At 41.7% G+C, this 20,041-nt stretch overlaps 1 protein-coding gene across 1 annotated transcript in view; it reads right to left on the bottom strand.

The window, feature by feature from the left end:
• Nucleotides 1-20,041, bottom strand: part of VWA8 (von Willebrand factor A domain containing 8) — a 1,423,713-nt gene that overhangs the window by 281,174 nt on the left and 1,122,498 nt on the right. Inside the window, exon 38 of the mRNA XM_069205432.1 lies at nt 10,440-10,548. Coding sequence (XP_069061533.1) covers nt 10,440-10,548 — 109 coding nt within the window. The remainder of the gene's footprint in view (nt 1-10,439; nt 10,549-20,041) is intronic.

Below are 20,041 nucleotides of genomic sequence, written 5' to 3'. Positions count from 1 at the left end.
AAAAATCTCTGAATCCAGTTTAAAGCCTGGGGGGAAATTCTAAGGTAAGGAATCTGCAACTAGAAGTCTCTATCAGATAAAGTTAACAGAGTCCTAATACCAACAAATATGAATTCAGCAGAACAGGTGGAGCGAAGGCAAAATGCTTGGGGAAATACCATGCCAAGGATGTCGGGTCTACAAGTTGTAGTAAATCAATATCTCTAGCTTTGTCTTTGTGCACAGACCCCAATGTGGTTAACCAACTTTCACTAAAAGTGGCTCATTCAAAGGCTCATCTAAGACAAAGGTGCAGAGTGGCAAAATTCATGCAGATGGTCAATTGGTAAACTATCAAGGTAGAAGCAGAGGTGAAAGTAGAGTATTTTCTACAGAAAACTCACCTGAACACAGGTTCTGGGGAGTCACACAGAAGTAGCTCATCAAGGCACCCCACAACACAGCTAAGTATAATACCTTTTTTTCCCCTGTGAAGCACTTTCTCTGGATTTTGACTTAAGAGGCAGCAATCAGTGGCCCAGCATGCTGCAGCAAAAGAGACCCGAATCTGTGGCTTGTTCCCTCCTACTCTTGATAGGTTTGGGAAATAACCTCAACATGTGACTGCTGGGTGCTAAGTGTGTGCACAAACAGATCCCAAATATGGATATTTTCGTCGGCCGCCGTTTTGTATAGTAATTGTATTAGAGAAAGTTTAGGACAAACGCAGACATTCGGCAGAGAATTTCCACAAATACAATTCGGATGTGATGATGCACATGCATAGAACTGTTTTAAAAGTCCGGTATGTTTTCGCATGTAAATTTCTTGGCCGTGGAAAAGCACACAAGCAAATTCGTACATGTGCAAACTTCTGTCTAGAATTGATGTGCGCTTACTTGCATAGATAAGTTTACACTTATCTATAATTGCATATGGAGTGTTTATGAATTTATACACGAATGTGCAGGCTGAAATTTAATAGCGCAGAAATGTACAATTCCATTTTCTGATTTTTAAGCCAGGCTCTAATTGTCAATGTGTTTTAACCAAAATATATTTCAAGGCCTACTGATATAAAAAATGTACAAAGCATTAACATATTTGCAGTGTCGTGATTAATTAATGTTGGCCACAGCTGGCTACTTGCTTAAAACTACTACTACTGTGTAAGCAATGCATTCTAGTACTCAAATTTGTAGAACAACTTTGACCAAAAAATGTTGATTTTTCTCATGGCCGAACACTTTAAGTAAGCAGCGTGCAACAAACTGCGGTAGTCAGTCCGGGACAGATTCCTCATGTAGCTGGGTAAAATGTGCCATGAATGAGGCTTGTGTTCGGGGCACTGATCTGAGAGCCCCTAACACGCCAAAGCTACAGAGACCTTTGAAGTGCACTTGCCGCCTTCTTAGAAACTGACGGGCCCAGAGAAGGGCTCAGTCTGACGCAAAATACATTCCATATGTATGAGAAAAAACCCTGCCTGACACTAATTTAATGATCAAAGTAGATCTGGGAAAACAGGGTAACTGTAAAGCAGTTGCATTGCAAGTAATTGAAAATAATCTTTGCCATCTGGCACCTTCTTCTGGGCATTTTCATGCTTGTCTGCAGAGTCATGTTGTTAAATTAACTCACCCGAGCATTCAGTTGGCACTTTTGATCCCTGTCCTGCACAAACTGTTCGTCAAAATGGCATCCTAAATACAGCTGGATAATTGGGAATTTGCTGCAGCACTTGTGCTAAGTGTGAGGCGGACAGTTTTATAAATCGAACATAATGATTTCTCCACAAAAGAAGAATGGAGAGTAGGCAAGGCAAGCACGTGTTTTCTCAAACTAATTGGCATCTTGTAACAGTAGCAGTTTGTTTAAAAAAAAAAAGCACTGGAAAGCCAACAGGTCTCGTTTTAGGCACCCACTGGCTTTGCCAATGATTTTTTGTGATGCTCTGCAGCATCGTTTTTTTTTTTTTTTGTTATCGGCAGTTGTGCAGCTTTCTAAAATAAAAAGAATACATACATACAGGGAGTGCAGAATTATTAGGCAAATGAGTATTTTGACCACATCATCCTCTTTATGCATGTTGTCTTACTCCAAGCTGTATAGGCTCGAAAGCCTACTACCAATTAAGCATATTAGGTGATGTGCATCTCTGTAATGAGAAGGGGTGTGGTCTAATGACATCAACACCCTATATCAGGTGTGCATAATTATTAGGCAACTTCCTTTCCTTTGGCAAAATGGGTCAAAAGAAGGACTTGACAGGCTCAGAAAAGTCAAAAATAGTGAGATATCTTGCAGATCATCGAACAATCAAGCGTTTCATTCAAAATAGTCAACAGGGTCGCAAGAAGCGTGTGGAAAAACCAAGGCGCAAAATAACTGCCCATGAACTGAGAAAAGTCAAGCGTGCAGCTGCCACGATGCCACTTGCCACCAGTTTGGCCATATTTCAGAGCTGCAACATCACTGGAGTGCCCAAAAGCACAAGGTGTGCAATACTCAGAGACATGGCCAAGGTAAGAAAGGCTGAAAGACGACCACCACTGAACAAGACACACAAGCAGAAACGTCAAGACTGGGCCAAGAAATATCTCAAGACTGATTTTTCTAAGGTTTTATGGACTGATGAAATGAGAGTGAGTCTTGATGGGCCAGATGGATGGGCCCGTGGCTGGATTGGTAAAGGGCAGAGAGCTCCAGTCCGACTCAGACGCCAGCAAGGTGGAGGTGGAGTACTGGTTTGGGCTGGTATCATCAAAGATGAGCTTGTGGGGCCTTTTCGGGTTGAGGATGGAGTCAAGCTCAACTCACAGTCCTACTGCCAGTTCCTGGAAGACACCTTCTTCAAGCAGTGGTACAGGAAGAAGTCTGCATCCTTCAAGAAAAACATGATTTTCATGCAGGACAATGCTCCATCACACGCGTCCAAGTACTCCACAGCGTGGCTGGCAAGAAAGGGTATAAAAGAAGGAAATCTAATGACATGGCCTCCTTGTTCACCTGATCTGAACCCCATTGAGAACCTGTGGTCCATCATCAAATGTGAGATTTACAAGGAGGGAAAACAGTACACCTCTCTGAACAGTGTCTGGGAGGCTGTGGTTGCTGCTGCACGCAATGTTGATGGTGAACAGATCAAAACACTGACAGAATCCATGGATGGCAGGCTTTTGAGTGTCCTTGCAAAGAAAGGTGGCTATATTGGTCACTGATTTGTTTTTGTTTTGTTTTTGAATGTCAGAAATGTATATTTGTGAATGTTGAGATGTTATATTGGTTTCACTGGTAATAATAAATAATTGAAATGGGTATATATTTTTTTTTGTTAAGTTGCCTAATAATTATGCACAGTGAGAGTCACCTGCACACACAGATATCCCCCTAACATAGCTAAAACTAAAAACAAACTAAAAACTACTTCCAAAAATATTCAGCTTTGATATTAATGAGTTTTTTGGGTTCATTGAGAACATGGTTGTTGTTCAATAATAAAATTAATCCTCAAAAATACAACTTGCCTAATAATTCTGCACTCCCTGTATATATAAAAAGGCGCAATGAAGCAAACAATGCTGGGGGTCGCATCATTCCATTGGCATGTGCAATCATGATGATATATGTCTGGGTGGTAAATAAAAAATAAACATTTGTTAGTACAACAAGCAAAAACGCAATTTTGTTTAAAAAAAAAAAGACCCAAGGAAGGAGGCATAATAGAGGAGCGAATGGGAGAAGTGGGTAAGGCATGAAGGGGAAAAAGCATTGCACGAGGGAGAGAGCAACATTGGGCTAAGGGATAAGCACATATGAGAGAGCAAAACAGAGCAAGGGAGGGAGAACATAGTGTGTGAGGACAGTAAGGAAAAGTGCACAGGAAACTGAGAAGCACCTGAAAGTGACAGGAACACAGGGAAGAAGCACAGGGCACAAGTCCTACTAAAATAAGTAGGTGGACTAACCATGTTAGACAATATACAAGTCACATCATGGTGTGCGACATCGCAAGTGGCATCACAGGACGTGCCATTACAACCCATAACCTCACAGGAAGTGACATCACATGAAGTGACAACAGATCTTAAGGCCTCACACATATCTTTATCATGTCTATAATGAGTAAATTTGAGTGAATTACCAGATTTAACAAATGAGATTTTGCGTTGGAGTTGTGCCAAAAAGTGACACAACCCCAACGCAAAATCTAGGCCTCAATTTCAGCATTTATTTTTTAAAATCACTGCCACAAAGAAATCGACACAAGGAGAAACCTGTCAATAAACCTGTTGTGCTTAATTGGTTGCTAATACTCTTATCTTATGGACTTAAGACACACGCTGAAGAGAGCTTCATGTGCACACAAATCTCAGGGAACAATTATAATCCTAAAATAAATGTGGTGGTTAACGCATTTGCTGGAGAGATGTGTGTTGTAGTTAGTCCCAGTTTTAAACCAAAGTAACATAGAGGGTTAACATGTGTACTGCGAAGCACATCATGACAGATTTTTATTTTATGTAGATAGGTAAGTGGGCTACTGCTTTTAAAACGGAGATCCTTTTGTTCGTTGTAGTTTATAAATTGCAATCCTTGTAATATAGCACAGTGAGGTAAAATGGACATGTGACTCCTATGCCTTGTAATCATCACTATTCTATGTAACACAACCTGTACATACATTTATAACTTATATGAATTACTGTAAATGTATAATGTGTACATGTGATGTAAAGCACTGACACCATGCATTGGGATAAGTAGCGCTATAAAAGAAATAAAACAAAATGGTGATATTTAGATTGCTGTTTGTGTCAGTTCAGGGACAGACCCACATATCCGACATTTTTACTGTGCATGCATATCTCTTAATTCCAGGGGCTGAACAAAGTCAAAATCATGCCTCTCAAGTACCTGTGAAGTGACAACAAGTCATGTGCCTTTGTTGCCCTTCATTGCATTTGCAGATAGGAGTGAGGCTTCCAATAGCTCCAGCGAGAACAAAATGAGACCTGGTGGCCACATAACTTCGGCCTTTGTTTAGGCCCCAGGTTGAATTTAAACTAAAAAAATTCTCCCCTCACTGCCGCCTGCATATTGCTGCTCAGATGGAAAGGAGACAACGTGCAGGAGGTGCTGAATGCGTTGCAGTGTTTAAACATTACACAGGGATGAGTTCAGCCTATTACAGTGCAGCACAACTACTTGGCAGGGTGGACGGCATCCACCTTGTGAAAATAGTGGGTGGACGCTGTGTATTCACGTGTACCCATGACTTCTGCCCTGAATAAGTGCATGAAGTTGAGAACAACATAGGGCAAAATAGAGGTGGGGAGAAGTACATGAGAAAGTTGAAGGGAGAATGGGGGGTGGCATTCGGGGGTGACAATTTGGGGAAGAGGAGAGAGCTGAAAAACACATTTATCTAATGGAGTTCTTAAGCTAAAAGAAAAAAAGTAGTTCTCATAAAGTGAGCAGAGACAGGACAGAAGCCAGACACTCAGGAAGATGGTAAAGAGGTTATGCTTTAGGGGAGAGACAAATACAAGATGGACAAGCTAGGACAAGGAAAGCCATTGAATGAGAATCAAGCAAGCAAATGAGTGTGAAAATAAAGCCAACCCACGGACAAGCAATGGCCAGGCTTTAATCCTGTGTAAATTCTTGGTAATCCCACAATAGATCTTCTGCAACCATACATTTCATGCTGTCTGGTAACCTCAACCTGAAAAGGCGCATGTTAGGTGTGGTCAATTAACTCCAAGACTAAGTCCTTGATTTCAACCAGACAGAAAGCTCTATTTTGGACATAAATAGATGTGTGCACCAGAAAAGGTATCACAGGTTGGGTGCAAACTGCGTCCAAAACAGCAGTTTGCTCTCATGATTTGTGGCAGGTAGAATCTGCGTCTTATTGTAGGTCAGACTGTGCAACATGCCATTTTGCACCTCTGGAATGGATAAATTCATGCACAGTTTGCACGTACCTTCTGCTCCTGAGATTTCAAACTCAAAAAGTGGGTGCAATTAGCTCATGGATTAACCACCACTCAATAAACAACTTGCCAGGGCCGGCTCCTCCATAAGGGCGGAGCAGCATCGCACCTCCTCCCTCCCCCACGCCAGCAGCGTTAGCTGCAATCATTTTCCACAAAAACAATAATAAACTTTGATTATTATTGTTTTTGTCGAAAGGGGGTGGGGCCTCGGGGGTGGCGAGTGTGAGGGGGAATGCTCAGCACTCCCTCTGAGAGCACATGTATGTTTGGCCGGCCGTCTCGGGCCGGCCAAACACACATGTGCACAGCGCTCTCTCCGGCCCAGCAGCACCCTGGCTGGGCACTCCCAGCCAATCCTGACGCTGCTCTAAGCAGCGTCAGGATTGGCGCAGGGCAGGCTGGGAGCCTGTGTCTGCAGGGAGAGGAGAAAAGCAGTGCGTGGTAAAGGCGGTGGCGGCACAGGTAAGTGTTTTTTTTATTTTATTTTTAATTTAATCCCCCCTCCCTCCCGTGAATTCCCTGCACGCCACCCCGCCTCGATCCTTCAGTGTGGCGCCAGCCGCAACTGCAACTTGCACTCAAGAGTACGATTCAAACATAATACAGCACTGAAAAGTTAAGTAACCAAAGTCTTCTTAACTAACAAATCCCAATTCCGAGGTATGTGGTATTTCGCACACTTCAAGGACTAATTTCACCATGATAGAGGAAATCAGCTCAGAGCTTAGGCAAAACGTGGAAATCCCAGGAGAAATCTGGTTTCCATGCTATTTTCAATTCCAAATGATCCATCTTGTAATAGAACAGAAATACTGCACCTGGAAATTTCCACGCCATGCAGAATCAGAATTCCCAGGTGTGATATTGCTGTATCAGGATTCCTGTACTTCCCGTAATGATGTATCAAGACATGATGTTACCGAACATTACTGCAGTATATTAGCGTTACACATTACATTATGCGATGCTACATTCTCAGCAGTAGTGCTTGTTTTGACATGATGGCTGCCTCTGTGGAATGAAAATCAGCATTCAGTGATAACTCAACGTTACAGGATATTACACAGTCCAACAACTGAGTGTGGAGTAGGCAAAGTAACATGCCTGCACTTTTGGGTGTGATGGCTCTCTCCTGCTGTTGCAATTTCCGAGTATCAAGCTGCTAGAACAATCAAAACAAAGACTGAAAGTTTATCAGCGCAACTGAAAAATTACCGAACAATAGCATTAGGCTGAGTGAGTGTGAACATTCAACTTGACTTCATCGTGGTGGTATGGCAGTGCCATCTTAAGGATTTGTGGGGCCCAAAGCAATACATATTTTGGGCCCTCTGATCAAATTTATGATCCAGTATCAGATAATTTAAGTCCTCGAGATGCCAAACAATAGTGAATTATACCTAAAACTTTCAGAAACTGTGGCACTCAAACGCTTAAAGCTCAAGCTGTCCAGCGACACAGAGAAGTAGAGAGTAGTGATGGAAGAGGGGCTAGGTACAGAGATAAAGAAATGGTAGACAGAGTAAAGTGGGGTGAGGTAGAGAGGGTGAAGTTGAAGAGGTGAGGTAAGGAGAGAGAGACAGAAAGAAGTTTATATTTTAATTTATTTGCAACTACCTGCCTGAGAGTGCAAAGGTTAACGATGGGCAGGCCGAGAATGCCCAGTTTTTTTTTTTTTTTAAATCTGTTTGCTATGCACATTGTTATTCTTTTACCTTAGGTCCTGTGTAAGATGAGGTCTTAATTGCCCACTTTGCTCATGCCTTAGAACAGCCATATAGTATGGTTGATCACAGTCTTTTTTGCCCCACTGCAGAGATGCTCAAAGCATCCATATGTTGGAGACCAGATTCTCATGTTAGCATTCTGGTTAAGAGATAAGACCAGTCAAGTTCACAAAACCTAAGAGGCCCATTTATGTTATCCTTGAACAACAAGGGACCATGGGTGAGCATTCTACAAAGTACAATTCAGTTCCTTGCGGTGCTCGTACTGCATGCTACAACCCAGCCTATGAGGGGCCTTTGCTATTTTTAACCCCCCCACAAACCAAGCTGATTCCCACGCCCCTCCTTGCTTACTGCCGCCACTCATTTGCAGCATTTCCTTGATCCCACCCATCCTCTGCAGCTCCACTGCTCCCTACTCTTCCCACTATAATTTTTTAGGTCGAGTGCACAAGCGCTCTGACGTGTTGTAATCTATCTGCAGGCTTTTAACCACTCCAACCGCACGCCCATCACTATCACTTGTTCATGGGCTTGCCTTTGAAAAATTCTTTATCGTCATTGGTAAATGCTTCAAGTTTGTCTCTTCTGGGAGAGATTTTGTTACCCCCTTGTCCCTCGACTCCGTTACATGGATTATTGCAAGTTTGCTGATACGTTGGACTGCGAGCAAACTTCTTCTTTCTTTTGTGTCTCTCCTTCGCACTCATGCTTGTGGCGGCCGTGGCACTTTGAATTGGTCCGCTTATGTCAACTGTTTTACTGTGCATTTACAATTTATGTGGCAAGAAAAATCCGGTGAGGAATTTACAATGTCAATAGCTCTAACTCGAGCAAACGCAAGACCCATTGCACTGCAAATGCTTGTTTTCATTTTTATAAACTTTTTACTACTAGGACACTCCTATAAGAAAATGTGCATTCTGGCAGAACTGAATTTCTTTTGTTTTGATTTACTACTCCAAGATGTTCATCTGCTGTCTTATTAAATTAAACAAGCACTGGCATAGGCAATAAGTCTCGCCTTTGGTAACTGCTTTTTGCGGTGCCGTACACTAAAAGTTACACTAAACAGTACAACAACATCAGTGCTGATACAGCTTATGCTTATGACAACAACATCAGTATTAATACATGGACCTCACGCTGTGCCATCAGTGGTTTCCTGCTAACAGTATGTTTGGGACCCAGACACAGAACCTCAACTAACAGATGCGTTTTTTTATTTATCTTAATGCAGGAAATGACGCAAGCGGTGTAGACACACAGGTCAGCAAGTGTGAAAATTGCTGGAGGATTCGACAGCCATGCAATTTATTTGTGAGTGATTAGCGAAAGTCCAAAGACAAAAATATCATTGTAATAAAAAAATATTTTATTTGAAGAAATGAACATCAGTAATATTCTTCTTTTGTATCTTTTCCAACATGCCTTTATTGTAAATTCTGCAATACATGTAATTGTGGCATTTTACAACATATTAGGCATTTGCTATCAACCCTCAACTTAGCATGTCTTTTGAAGGAGCTCATAATTAGGACTGCCAAATTTACCAACAACAGTGCTGACTGTTATCCGTCCCGCTCTGTACTCAGGAACCCTCTTTCCCCAAAAGCTATATTTCCCAAGAGTACAGCCATTAGGGAATATTAAAGAACAGCCGTTTTCTTCCACTTTTGACAAGGTACAATGGTAGTGAGTGGAGGTTGGAATTCGCCGCTGCTCCTAACTGACATTCATGAGGAACAGTGGTTGCATTTTCATGAAGGGCACCTGAGAGCCAACATAACTTCTGCATGGCCTCTGGAGTCTCTGCACACTGGTCTGGGAAAACATCACAAGCAAGCTGCGCATTTAACCTTGTGATGAACCATCCCACACAGTGTAAACACTGCCCGAAATGTTCTTGCCCAGCGAAAATTAACAAAAGGTGCATGCACTTAAACCCCCGGGCTCACATACCGGAGTCACTGCAGTGCCCAGGACTAACTGTGGGGCACGATGCTGATAATTAAATGCTGCGCAATGGTGAAACATGAAAGCGGGCGTCGTGACAAGATTTACAGGCCTGTTTTAAATTGTGCTCGAAATCGAAAGGCAGGAGGAGTTGCTGTGGAAAAAGAGAGCCTTCCCATGCTGCTGTGCTAAAACAAAAGGAAACAATAGTGCGCAGAAACAAGCCTAAATGCACACAAGTGGAAGGGTTCTGCTCTGGTAGGAATTGACAACCCATGAAAAGGAGGCACAAATAGAAAAGATAACCACTTGGAAGCAAGGATTTTTAAAGGACACAAACAAACAATTGAAAAGCAAGGGGCAGTCTTGAAGCCCACAGTACAATATATACAAAGTATATACATCAGGTCTCGAAAGCTCAACCTACCAATTGGTCGCTGTGCCACAATGTTTATATGTGCATGAATGGTGACACACGCGGGCATATACATTCAAGCGCTTGGGCACTGTATCATTACTTTGAATGTAAGATGGCATATACACATATACATTACCTCCTTTTTTTGCAGATGCTGTTCAGCATTGGCATTAAACATTTACTTTTTCAGCAATGTTCAATAGCATTGGCAACGTCAATAGGACTGCATTGGCAAAGCTAAAAGGTGAGAAGTACTAGCTGTACCAACGCTGGCTGGATTTGTCGTGAAAATAAGTTGTACTTGTATAAACTACCACGGCAAAGTGCTGTAATCAGATAGCAGTCATAGGCACTAACCTGTTCCACCAGCCCACTGATTTCCACCAACATGCGGTGTATTGTCAGGATCCACCTTCCCATGTTTTGGGGAGCTTACATCCAAATTGCTCTCTCTCTCGACTGTTATCTGAATGAATAAATTGATGAAATTATTATTTTTGCAAACAAATAACATGATTTATTATCGTCAAATGTTTTTCTTTGGAAACAAATACCAATTGTGTTGTTTCTGTATGTCTTAGTAAAACATTGTACAACTGCCTCCAGAGAGTACTGCACTAAATAAGAACATCTTTGAAAATATAGTAGCACTAAGGAAAATACACCAGATCTATTTTTGAAGCATGTTTTGCCAGGAAAACATAGTGGAATGTTATTTTGCTTTACAATTTACACACAGATAAAGAAACAAGAGCAAATGTACGTGTGCTACAAATTTAGGATTATAGAGCTTTACATACCACTTACTAAGGTAAGTTTTAGGTAACTAAAGCCCACAAATCTCCTTTAAAAGGAATCACATATAAATTAAATGGGCTTCTGGATTTCTTGTCATGAAATTAGGGATAACTAGGGTTGCGCCCAGCACACCAAAGGGAACAATCACCACAGCAGGAATAAAGAATATAAAATATTTCTTGCAAAAATTGATCTATGTCACAACAAGAAAGGAAAAAGAAGCTGTTTTTCTGCAATAATCCTTCTGTTATACAATGGACTCAGACTGTCTAATCTTGTCCAGTTCAAAGGTTAGGTATAAGAGCTTCTATTCCAACAGTACAACACAGGACTGTACTACACTCCCTGGGGAGCTTCTCACAAAGATGCTCTAAATCTAAATACAGGATTTTCATTGTTCTTATAAATCCACATATCAAGACCCAAGGCTCATTCTAACTTTATATTTTTCCCCTGAGGATGGACCTTAGAGTTCCAGCAATGAAGACATTAATATGTGGAAATATGATTATATCATTCACACAATTCCTATTAGCCCTAGAAATTGATAAACTAGAGATATTAAGCATCTATGAAAGTCTGTGGTGATATTAAGGATGTGGTTAAAAAGGGACAAAGATGAAATAACCCAAACTGCATCAAAAAGTTAATTTGAGGTGGCACTATAATATCACAAAAATGAATGCATACAGGATCACGATAGATTTCCCGCCAAGCATGCCATTTTCCGATCTGATTTACTACTATAAGCTATTTTTCTCAATTAATTTTATACGTCAAAGAAGATTGAGCATTTCATAATTTGACCTCATCCATGAAGATGTTTAATTGCTCAATACAGAATAAGACAGAAAGTGTAATGCAAATTCTCTTACAGTCTTTGCTCAAAAATATACTTAGACGTTCAAATTGAAGCAATGCAAACTCAGCTGTTTGTCCTGCAGTACAGGTAAATGCACCTGTATTTCTGTTCCACTGGTGTTGGGGTTGTCTACTAAACATTAACCCTCTTTCCTCAAACCAACCTCTTCCTTATAAATATCCCACATCATGGCTTCATTTCAGTGTTTGCTTTTTATGTGGCTTTCTATTTCCTTCACCCTCTTTTGGAATTTACTTTGTTTTTGATGCAGTTTTCATTTTTACATGTTGTTTACACATGGTAAATATGATGTGTCAAATTACCTGAAGCAAAATTATATTGACTGGATGTATTAATATTTTAATCTCCCTTCACCTAAAGGAAATTAAGTATACTCTTTAAAATCTCAAATTTTAGAGCATAACTGTAGGACATTGGGTTACTGGTTGAGGGGGTGAACCCCTATTCCAGCAGCAACCAAAAACTCTGTCAGAATGAAACACAAGCAAACCCAAATCAACCTATGCTAAACCCTCTGGTAGCTAGGCACAAAAGCAGTCAGTCTTAACTTAGAAACAATATGTAAAGTATGCAGCACTTCCAACAGTTGTAAAGTGAAAACACAATGCAAGGAAAATCCCACATCAATTTAGAAAAAAAAAAAAAACATTGAATAAATTAGTTGAGACCAAAACAACAAATATTCGATCAGTAGAACCAGAGATAAGCAATTTTAAAGTATTAAGTAAAAATAGTCCCTAGAAACACAAAACACAACTGTGGTTATATGGCTGTGCTGGTCTGGGACAAAGTCACAAGTTAGGGCTGACCGCGATGGAGCATGAGCCGGATAGAGGGACAAAATTCCTTAAATCCTGGTTTGCAGAGAGTTGCAAGATCCCACAAAGAGGTTGCGTTGCACAGTGGTGGGTCCGAGGAGATACGAGGCTGCAATGCATAGTCCTGTGTCATCAACATGGATGCCAGTAACAAGGAACTTGCAATGAGAAGTCCTGCATTAAGGTGAGTTGCGCACAAACATTTCCAAAGAGGCTGCAGGGCTACAACGTTGAGTCCGGCATCGCTGTCGAGAGTGGGGTCAACGAGAGATGTGAATGCCTGCATCGAGGACGCGCTGCGCAGTGGAGGTTCTGAGAAGACTGTGGGCTAAGATGTGAGGTACAATGTCGTGGATACGTCATGCTGTGCGGTTCCAAAGGGCTGCAAAGGTTCTGCTCAAAGGATCACAGCTGGGCTGGTACAGCACCTTCAGGCCGGGTATGGCACCACTTGGGGATTAGGACTCACTGTGGACAGAGTCCAGGTGCTGGGTTCAAGGTGGTTGGATCCTTTTCTGTCCCTGAGGCTCTGATCAGGAGGCAAGCCAACAAGCTCTTGCCGTCACTCTGGTGGCCCTAGGTTCAAGATGCAGGTCCAGAACTTCACAGCAGAGTAGCAACCATTCTGGCAGAGCAGCACAAAAGTTCTTCTAAGTCTTCCACAAGTCAAGAGGTGTATGGAAAAGTCAGGACTGAGGGTCCAATATTTATACATGGTGCCGACTTAGAAGTAGGAGAAGGTTCTGAAGTTTTCCACCCTGAGAGGTGACTGGAATTTCCTGTCTCCCTCTCCTGGCCACAGACTGTCTGGGGTCATAATAGACTAGCATCAAACCCTCTCCGAGTGTGCTCCGGCACAGCTTTTTTGATGTGCAAGTGTAGAAGGTGATAGCTCCTCCCTCTCATCAAGTCAGAGATGGCCCATCCTGCCAACACACATGCTCCTTTGTTTCGCAATCTGAGAGCAATATACAAAGACCGACTATACCTAGTCATGTGACCCAGGAACAGGCTGCAGACACCAAATGTTTAAGACAAAAAAATGCCAACATTCTAAAAATAGCATTTTCTGAATTGTGACTTAAATTCAACTTTAACATTAAATAGGGGTTTAAATTACTATTCTTTAGACATCAAACTAAGCATTCCAACTTGCTCTCAATTAAAAGTTAGCACTTATTAAATGTAATAAGTTAACCCAATGTTATCCTATGGGAGAGAATGGCCTTGCAATAGTGAAAACGAATTTAAGAGGGCTAGCAAGACATTTTAAAACTTAAAAGTAAATGCCCCACTTTTTAAATACACTGCACCCTGCCCTAAGGTTGCTTAGGGCCTACCCTACAGGTGATTTATGTGTATTAAAAAGTAAGGTTTAGCCCTGGCAAAGTTGTGTTTTGCCTGGTCAAAATGGCAGTTTAAAACTGCTCTCACAGGCTGCAGTGGCAGATATGAGACATGTTTTAAAATGAAACTTAAGCAGGTGGCATACTCAGTGCTGCGGACCCACTAATAGCATATAATTTACAGCCCCAGGGTACAAGTAGTACCACTTCTCTAGGGACTTACAAGTAAATTAAATGTACCAATTGGATGTAAGCCAATTCTACCATGTTTAAAGATGACCGCATATGGTCTTTAGTGCTGGTTTGCAGTGGTAAAGTGTGCAGAGTCCTAAAAGCCAACAAAAAAGGGGCTCAGAAAAAAGGAGGGTGAAGGCAAAAAGTCTGAGGAGGACCCTGCAGAAAAGGGCAAGTCCAATAATAACTCTTTTATATAAAATATATAAAAATAAAACGATTGAAGATTCCAAGAAAGGAGAATTTTAAACATTGCAATGCATATACAGATGTTGCAGTCACTGAAAATCAATGAGGCAAACACTTACTATAAACCTGAAACAAAGTGTGGCATATTTGCTGATCAAATCATTTTCAGATGTTGGACTTTGGTGGGACTGGCATCACATTAATTCTGGGCAGTGAACTCTTGATAATTCCTGAAATGTGGCCACAGACAAAACAATGCACATAGTCGGTGAAGATAATTTAGCGAACAGCCACCACTGTGCACTTATCACAGGGCTGATGGTTGCTGTCAGAGACAAACCACAGAAGATATGCTGTAGATCAGTGAGGCTTTACTGTTACTGGATTTCTCAATACGGCTTTGTACACTCACTGGCAGGTAATGAAGCTCGTGACTAGCCTGTGCACGAGGACAGTAACTTGCAACACAGGATCAGACCATGATGGGATATTTCAACCATAGCTGTCATTATCATACACATCCTCTTGTGTCAAGCAAGATTACTTTCTAGAGTTTACACCAGGTCAACAACATGCTTGATTGTACAGGGCTCTACTCTAAACTCAAAAGAACACAGATGTCACAAATCATGAACATGGAAGAATTATGCGTGATCCTACCTAACCACATCACTGCCAAAAAGCAAACACAGTGAAGTAAGCACACTTGAGGTGGAGATAGCAGGGAAAGACCCCTAGGCCAACATTCCTCTCAAGAGAAAACAAAATCCACATTTGTAATGCAATAGGTCTTGCATTAGCGAAAGTTAGAGCTGTTGGCGTTGTAAATGATAATGACAACCTCGCATTTGGGACCTTATAAATATTTAGCCATGCAACACATTAAACCTTTATCAGAAACAAACTGTGTTTGTGCATTCCTTCATACAATTGGCATTAGACCGTAATGGTCTGAACATCCCCTAGAGAGCACCACAGGAAAAATAGCATTTGGAAAAAACATGGTCATGTAAACATATATTCAGCCCCTAGAGGGCATAAACATGTAAAAAAGAATGATAATGAATATTGCAGTGTAATCATATAATCAGCCCCTATAGGGCATAGTGTATTACACATTTTCAGGCCTAGCAGGCTTTTCAAATATAATTTAACTGTGGAGTCAGTGGAACAAGGGTGCAGTGCCACATGTCATTACTAGCTGTCCCTGTAGTGTCAGCAGCAAAAGGGGCAGTACCACTGGACATGGCTAGATATCCCTTTAGAGTCAACTGCAGAAGGTGCAGTACCACTGCTTATTGCTAGATGTGCCTGTAGAGTCGACAGCAGAAGGTGCAGTACCACTGGCCATGGCTAGCTGTCCCTGTGAAGGCAAAAGCACCATCAGAAATAAACATTAACGGAAGGTGCGATACCACGGGTCGTGGCTAGCTGTCCCTCTGGAGCCTACTGGGTTAGTAGTGCCTTGGAGCAATTATTATCCTTGAGCCCTTGGAAAGAATAATGCATTACACATTTGCAGCTTGAGTAAGGCTGTCAGAATATTATTACAAACCAAGCCCTTAAACACAAAGTCCTCTCAGCTGCAAAAACAAAAGCTCCATCTATGAGAGAATTTAAATATGTATTGAATGGTGGAAAAGGATGTGATTTTGGGCCCCTTCTAGCTTAGTGTGGTCTGAACAGAAAGATCACATTGCTCTGAATGGTTTGGTGGTGGTCCCATTCTCCTAGGACCCCCACAGGCTGAGTTATGGGCAGAAACGTGTTGTAAATGGAACGCCTGCAAAGCATTATGGAGTGAGATTCCCCGAGTGCAGTGAATATTGTAGTATCGGCTCTCCCGCTGTGCCGAGAGAGCCACTGTTAAGGATTCATTCCTGAGTCGATCTCATGCTCTATAAAGCAACAAAAAAAAGTACAAAACATACACATGACACAACTACTTGTAATTACTGATTTTGTAAAGTAAGGAACAAGTGAGGGGCAAATGCAGAAAACGAACCACGCATGCGTGAACACAGTGCATCCTGACAAACACGAGAGGCAGGAAACTTAGCCCTTTTCTATTTTCCGTTTAATTGCCTTTCTTCTATCAGCCCGCTTCAGAAAATTCTTCTCAACTGGCAAAAGTATGCATGTTAAATTATTCCTTTGAGTATAAGCCATACTAAATGTCAGTGTAGGCTCAAAGAAACCCCCTACAATGTCTATGTTTCTAGCTTTAGCAATACTACTCGAATGTTGGTTAACTGGCAGAAAATAAAAGACTAAATAGAAATTCTAATAAAAATACTGTATTTAGTCCTGATTATATAGTCTGGTTAATAAAAGACTACAACTGATCCCATAAGTTAATGGTAAAATACGATCTGTAATTCCTTCTTGCACTGAGGAAGGAACTTGTGTACACACATAACATTCTCTCACATCCATAGTCTCCACATATTCATACAGCAAACGTTAATAAACATTAGAATAAAGATCTTGTTGTGATTTGTCTAAGTGTAAGTAACTCTAATCTTTATAGAACCTACCTCAGAAAATGTAGTAACCTCTTGTATTGGAGAAAGTGTGTAAGTAGTTTCAGCTTTATCCAAGATACTCACACATACAAACAACAACAAGCTTAATAATATGCATACCACTGCCAATCCAACACACATAAACGTGCACCCATTGTTTCTACTGTTTCTATCTCAATTGATATTCATAGCCTGCAAACAATCAAAAAGTGAAGGAAAGAAAATATAGACTCAACTATGCAGCCAAAACAAAAATCAAAAATAATCTTCAGTTTCCTTTACGATCATATACAGCAACTTTCAGACTCTGCAGAAGCTATCAAAAATCGGTTTAGCAGCTTTGTCAAAATCAGTTTCAAATGTCTTTTTAGTAGATCATAATCTGCTGTTGACTGACTATTCCTTCCAGTGTATAATGTCTCCTTTGGTCAATCGACAATGTGATTTCAATACTCAGGTAAAGTGTGATTTCAAGTTCCAAAATGCTGAACCGGATTCTCACGGTCAAAACAAAAGGACATAAACTTGTGTTTCCACTCATCAGCTGCAAGATACGCCCATTCAGGACCTGTGTATCTTTGACGTGCCACTCTTTTCCATTTAGATTTTTGACTTGTTTCTTCTTCACTCAGAACAATATCTTCTGCAGCTTCTGCTTCCTCATTTATTCTCAGCAATACATCAGGAACTTTTTCATTTGCAGTCGAGGAAGGCTGCTTATCTCCTTTCACAGTTTTTCCAGACAGTGATGATATAACTGGACTTACAATTCTTCTCTGTCTAGCAGGAAGTTCCTCTTTGACTTTGACTTGTTTCACCTGCACCAGTAGCCACTTCAGGAGGAGTCATAGCTGACTGTTTTTGACTCAACTCAACTCCACTCTTGGCTACTTCAGGAAACGATATTTGTTTTATCTTTCTTTCCTAATCGCCTGCTTCTGGAAGAGTCCTCGTGCTCAGATTCGACTCTCCTCTACTTTCAACTCAGTTTCTGCTAATAGAGGAATATCAGGATCTTCACCAGTTTGCACTGTCTTTACTTTCTCAGTTTCTTGCTCTGTTTCTGTCACTTGCTCCTCTTGAGAATGCACAGTTTCTACTGGTGCTCTCAGAAACACTGGATCTTCATGATCCAAAGGATATGGCACTTTACAAGTATGACTCGCATGAATCCAGTTTGGAATTCCAGCACACTTCACAGCAGTTGTCGTTACCAGTATGAACTGAAATAGACCTTTCTACCTAGAATCCAGGCAAGTCTTCTGCACGTGCTTCTTGATTACCAGCCAATCACCAGCCCTTAGACTGTGACACTGGTCTTAGGATGATGGCACGGCTGTTGCTTCCACCTGGTGGGACAAAGAGTGAACCACATCAGTTCGACCTTTGCAGTAATCCAGCATCAAGTCATCTGTTATGCTTAGAAGCGCATTTGCAGGAAAAGCTGGTAATCCCATGGCTCTGCTCATCAATATTTCGTGTGGCGAGAGTCCAGTCGTTTTGTCAGGTGTATTTCTCATGCTCATCAGAACCAAAGTAAAGCATCAGGACACTTCAGATTAGTAGATGCACACATTTTTGCCATTCGATCTTTCAGAGTACCATTCATTTGCTCCACTAATCCAAAAGCCTCTGGACAATAACTACAGTGCAGTTCTGCTCAGTTTTAATGCTGAACACAGCATTTTTATCATCTCGGGATTGAAGTGACTTCCTCTATCTGATTCTAAAGAGGCCGGAAACCCCAATCTTGGGGTCAGCTCCCTAAGTACCAGCTTTGCTACCTTGAGGCTATTATTTGTACGTGTAGGGTAGGCTTCAATCCAATGACTAAGGGGGTCATTACAATCCTGGTGGTCTTTGACCGCCAGGGCTGTTTTGGAGGAAGCACCGCCAACAGGCTGGCGGTGCTTCCATGGGGGTTTACGCTTCAGCCGCGGTCGCACCGCCGGGACCGGCGGTTTTCTGCTACTTTTCTCCCGGAGGATTTAATCCTCCAGGGCAGCGCTGCCCAGGGGATTACTAGACCCCCTCCCGCCAGCCTTTTCATGGCGGTTTGAACCGCCATGAAAAGGCTGGTGGAAAGGGGAGTCGCTGGGCCCCCTGCCACGGCCCCATGGAGCTTTTCACTGTCTGCTATGCAGACAGTGAAAAGAGCGATGGGTGCAACTGCACCCGTCGCACAGGCGCAACACCGCCGGCTCCATTTGGAAACCAGGTTTCCGCCCGCTGGCCCAGCGGGGATCTCATAATAGACCCCGCAGGAGTGCAGTTGCATTGGCGGCCGCCCGGCAGTTCAACCTTGGCGGGCGGCCTCAGCAAGGTTGTAATGAGGGCCTAAATATGAAATCACCAACAGGTATCTCAAACCACCACACACAGGCATCTCAATGAAACCCATCGGCATTCTGTTAAATGGACTGCCTGATCTTCAAATGTGACTCAAATTGACAGCAGTTCTTTTTCCCACGTTCATTTGCTGACATGTAAAACATCTATGACAAATTGCTTCTGCAACCTGTCTAAATTTTGGATTGAACCATGATTGTTTAAATGTTCAAATCATTGCATCTCTGCCAATGTGAGTTTGGCCATGATAATATATAGTCATTTGTGTCAGTAAATAAATTGGCAAGACCACCTAGCCTTCGTTTGAAACCCAAATTCCATCACTTTCTGTTTATTTACAACCCAATTTTGTCCACCTTCTTTATTCACCTTCTGGAACCTCAACTTGCAATCTTTTTATTTCATCCCAAGTGTCAACCATTGTCAACAGAAAACTTTGACTTGTCTCCTCAGTATCTGTTACATTTTCCATTCTTCATTGAAAGTGGCACACTTGAGTGCACAATATATGGCAATTTGATCAGCATATGCATTACCCATAGCTTTCCATACCATACCATACTTTCTCAGGCAATTGTAAAGCTTCTAGCAATTCATGAATCCTATCACCATTTCTAATAGGTGAGTCAGAAGAGGTCATGAAACCACTTTGGGACCACAACTGCCCGAAGCCATGCACAACACCAATCCATAATGCCTATCTGTAAAAATAGTACTTTTGAGCTGTGATGAAATACAGCATGCTCTAGTAGGAGCAACTAATTCAGCCACTTGTGCAGAAAATACTCCTCAAAGCCATGAAGCTTCGAATACACCA

The sequence above is a fragment of the Pleurodeles waltl genome, chromosome 8, assembly GCF_031143425.1.
Source record: "Pleurodeles waltl isolate 20211129_DDA chromosome 8, aPleWal1.hap1.20221129, whole genome shotgun sequence".
NCBI lineage: Eukaryota > Metazoa > Chordata > Amphibia > Caudata > Salamandridae > Pleurodeles > Pleurodeles waltl.
The sequence above is the reverse complement of the archived record's forward strand: the minus strand, read 5'-3'. Positions and strand labels throughout refer to the sequence as shown.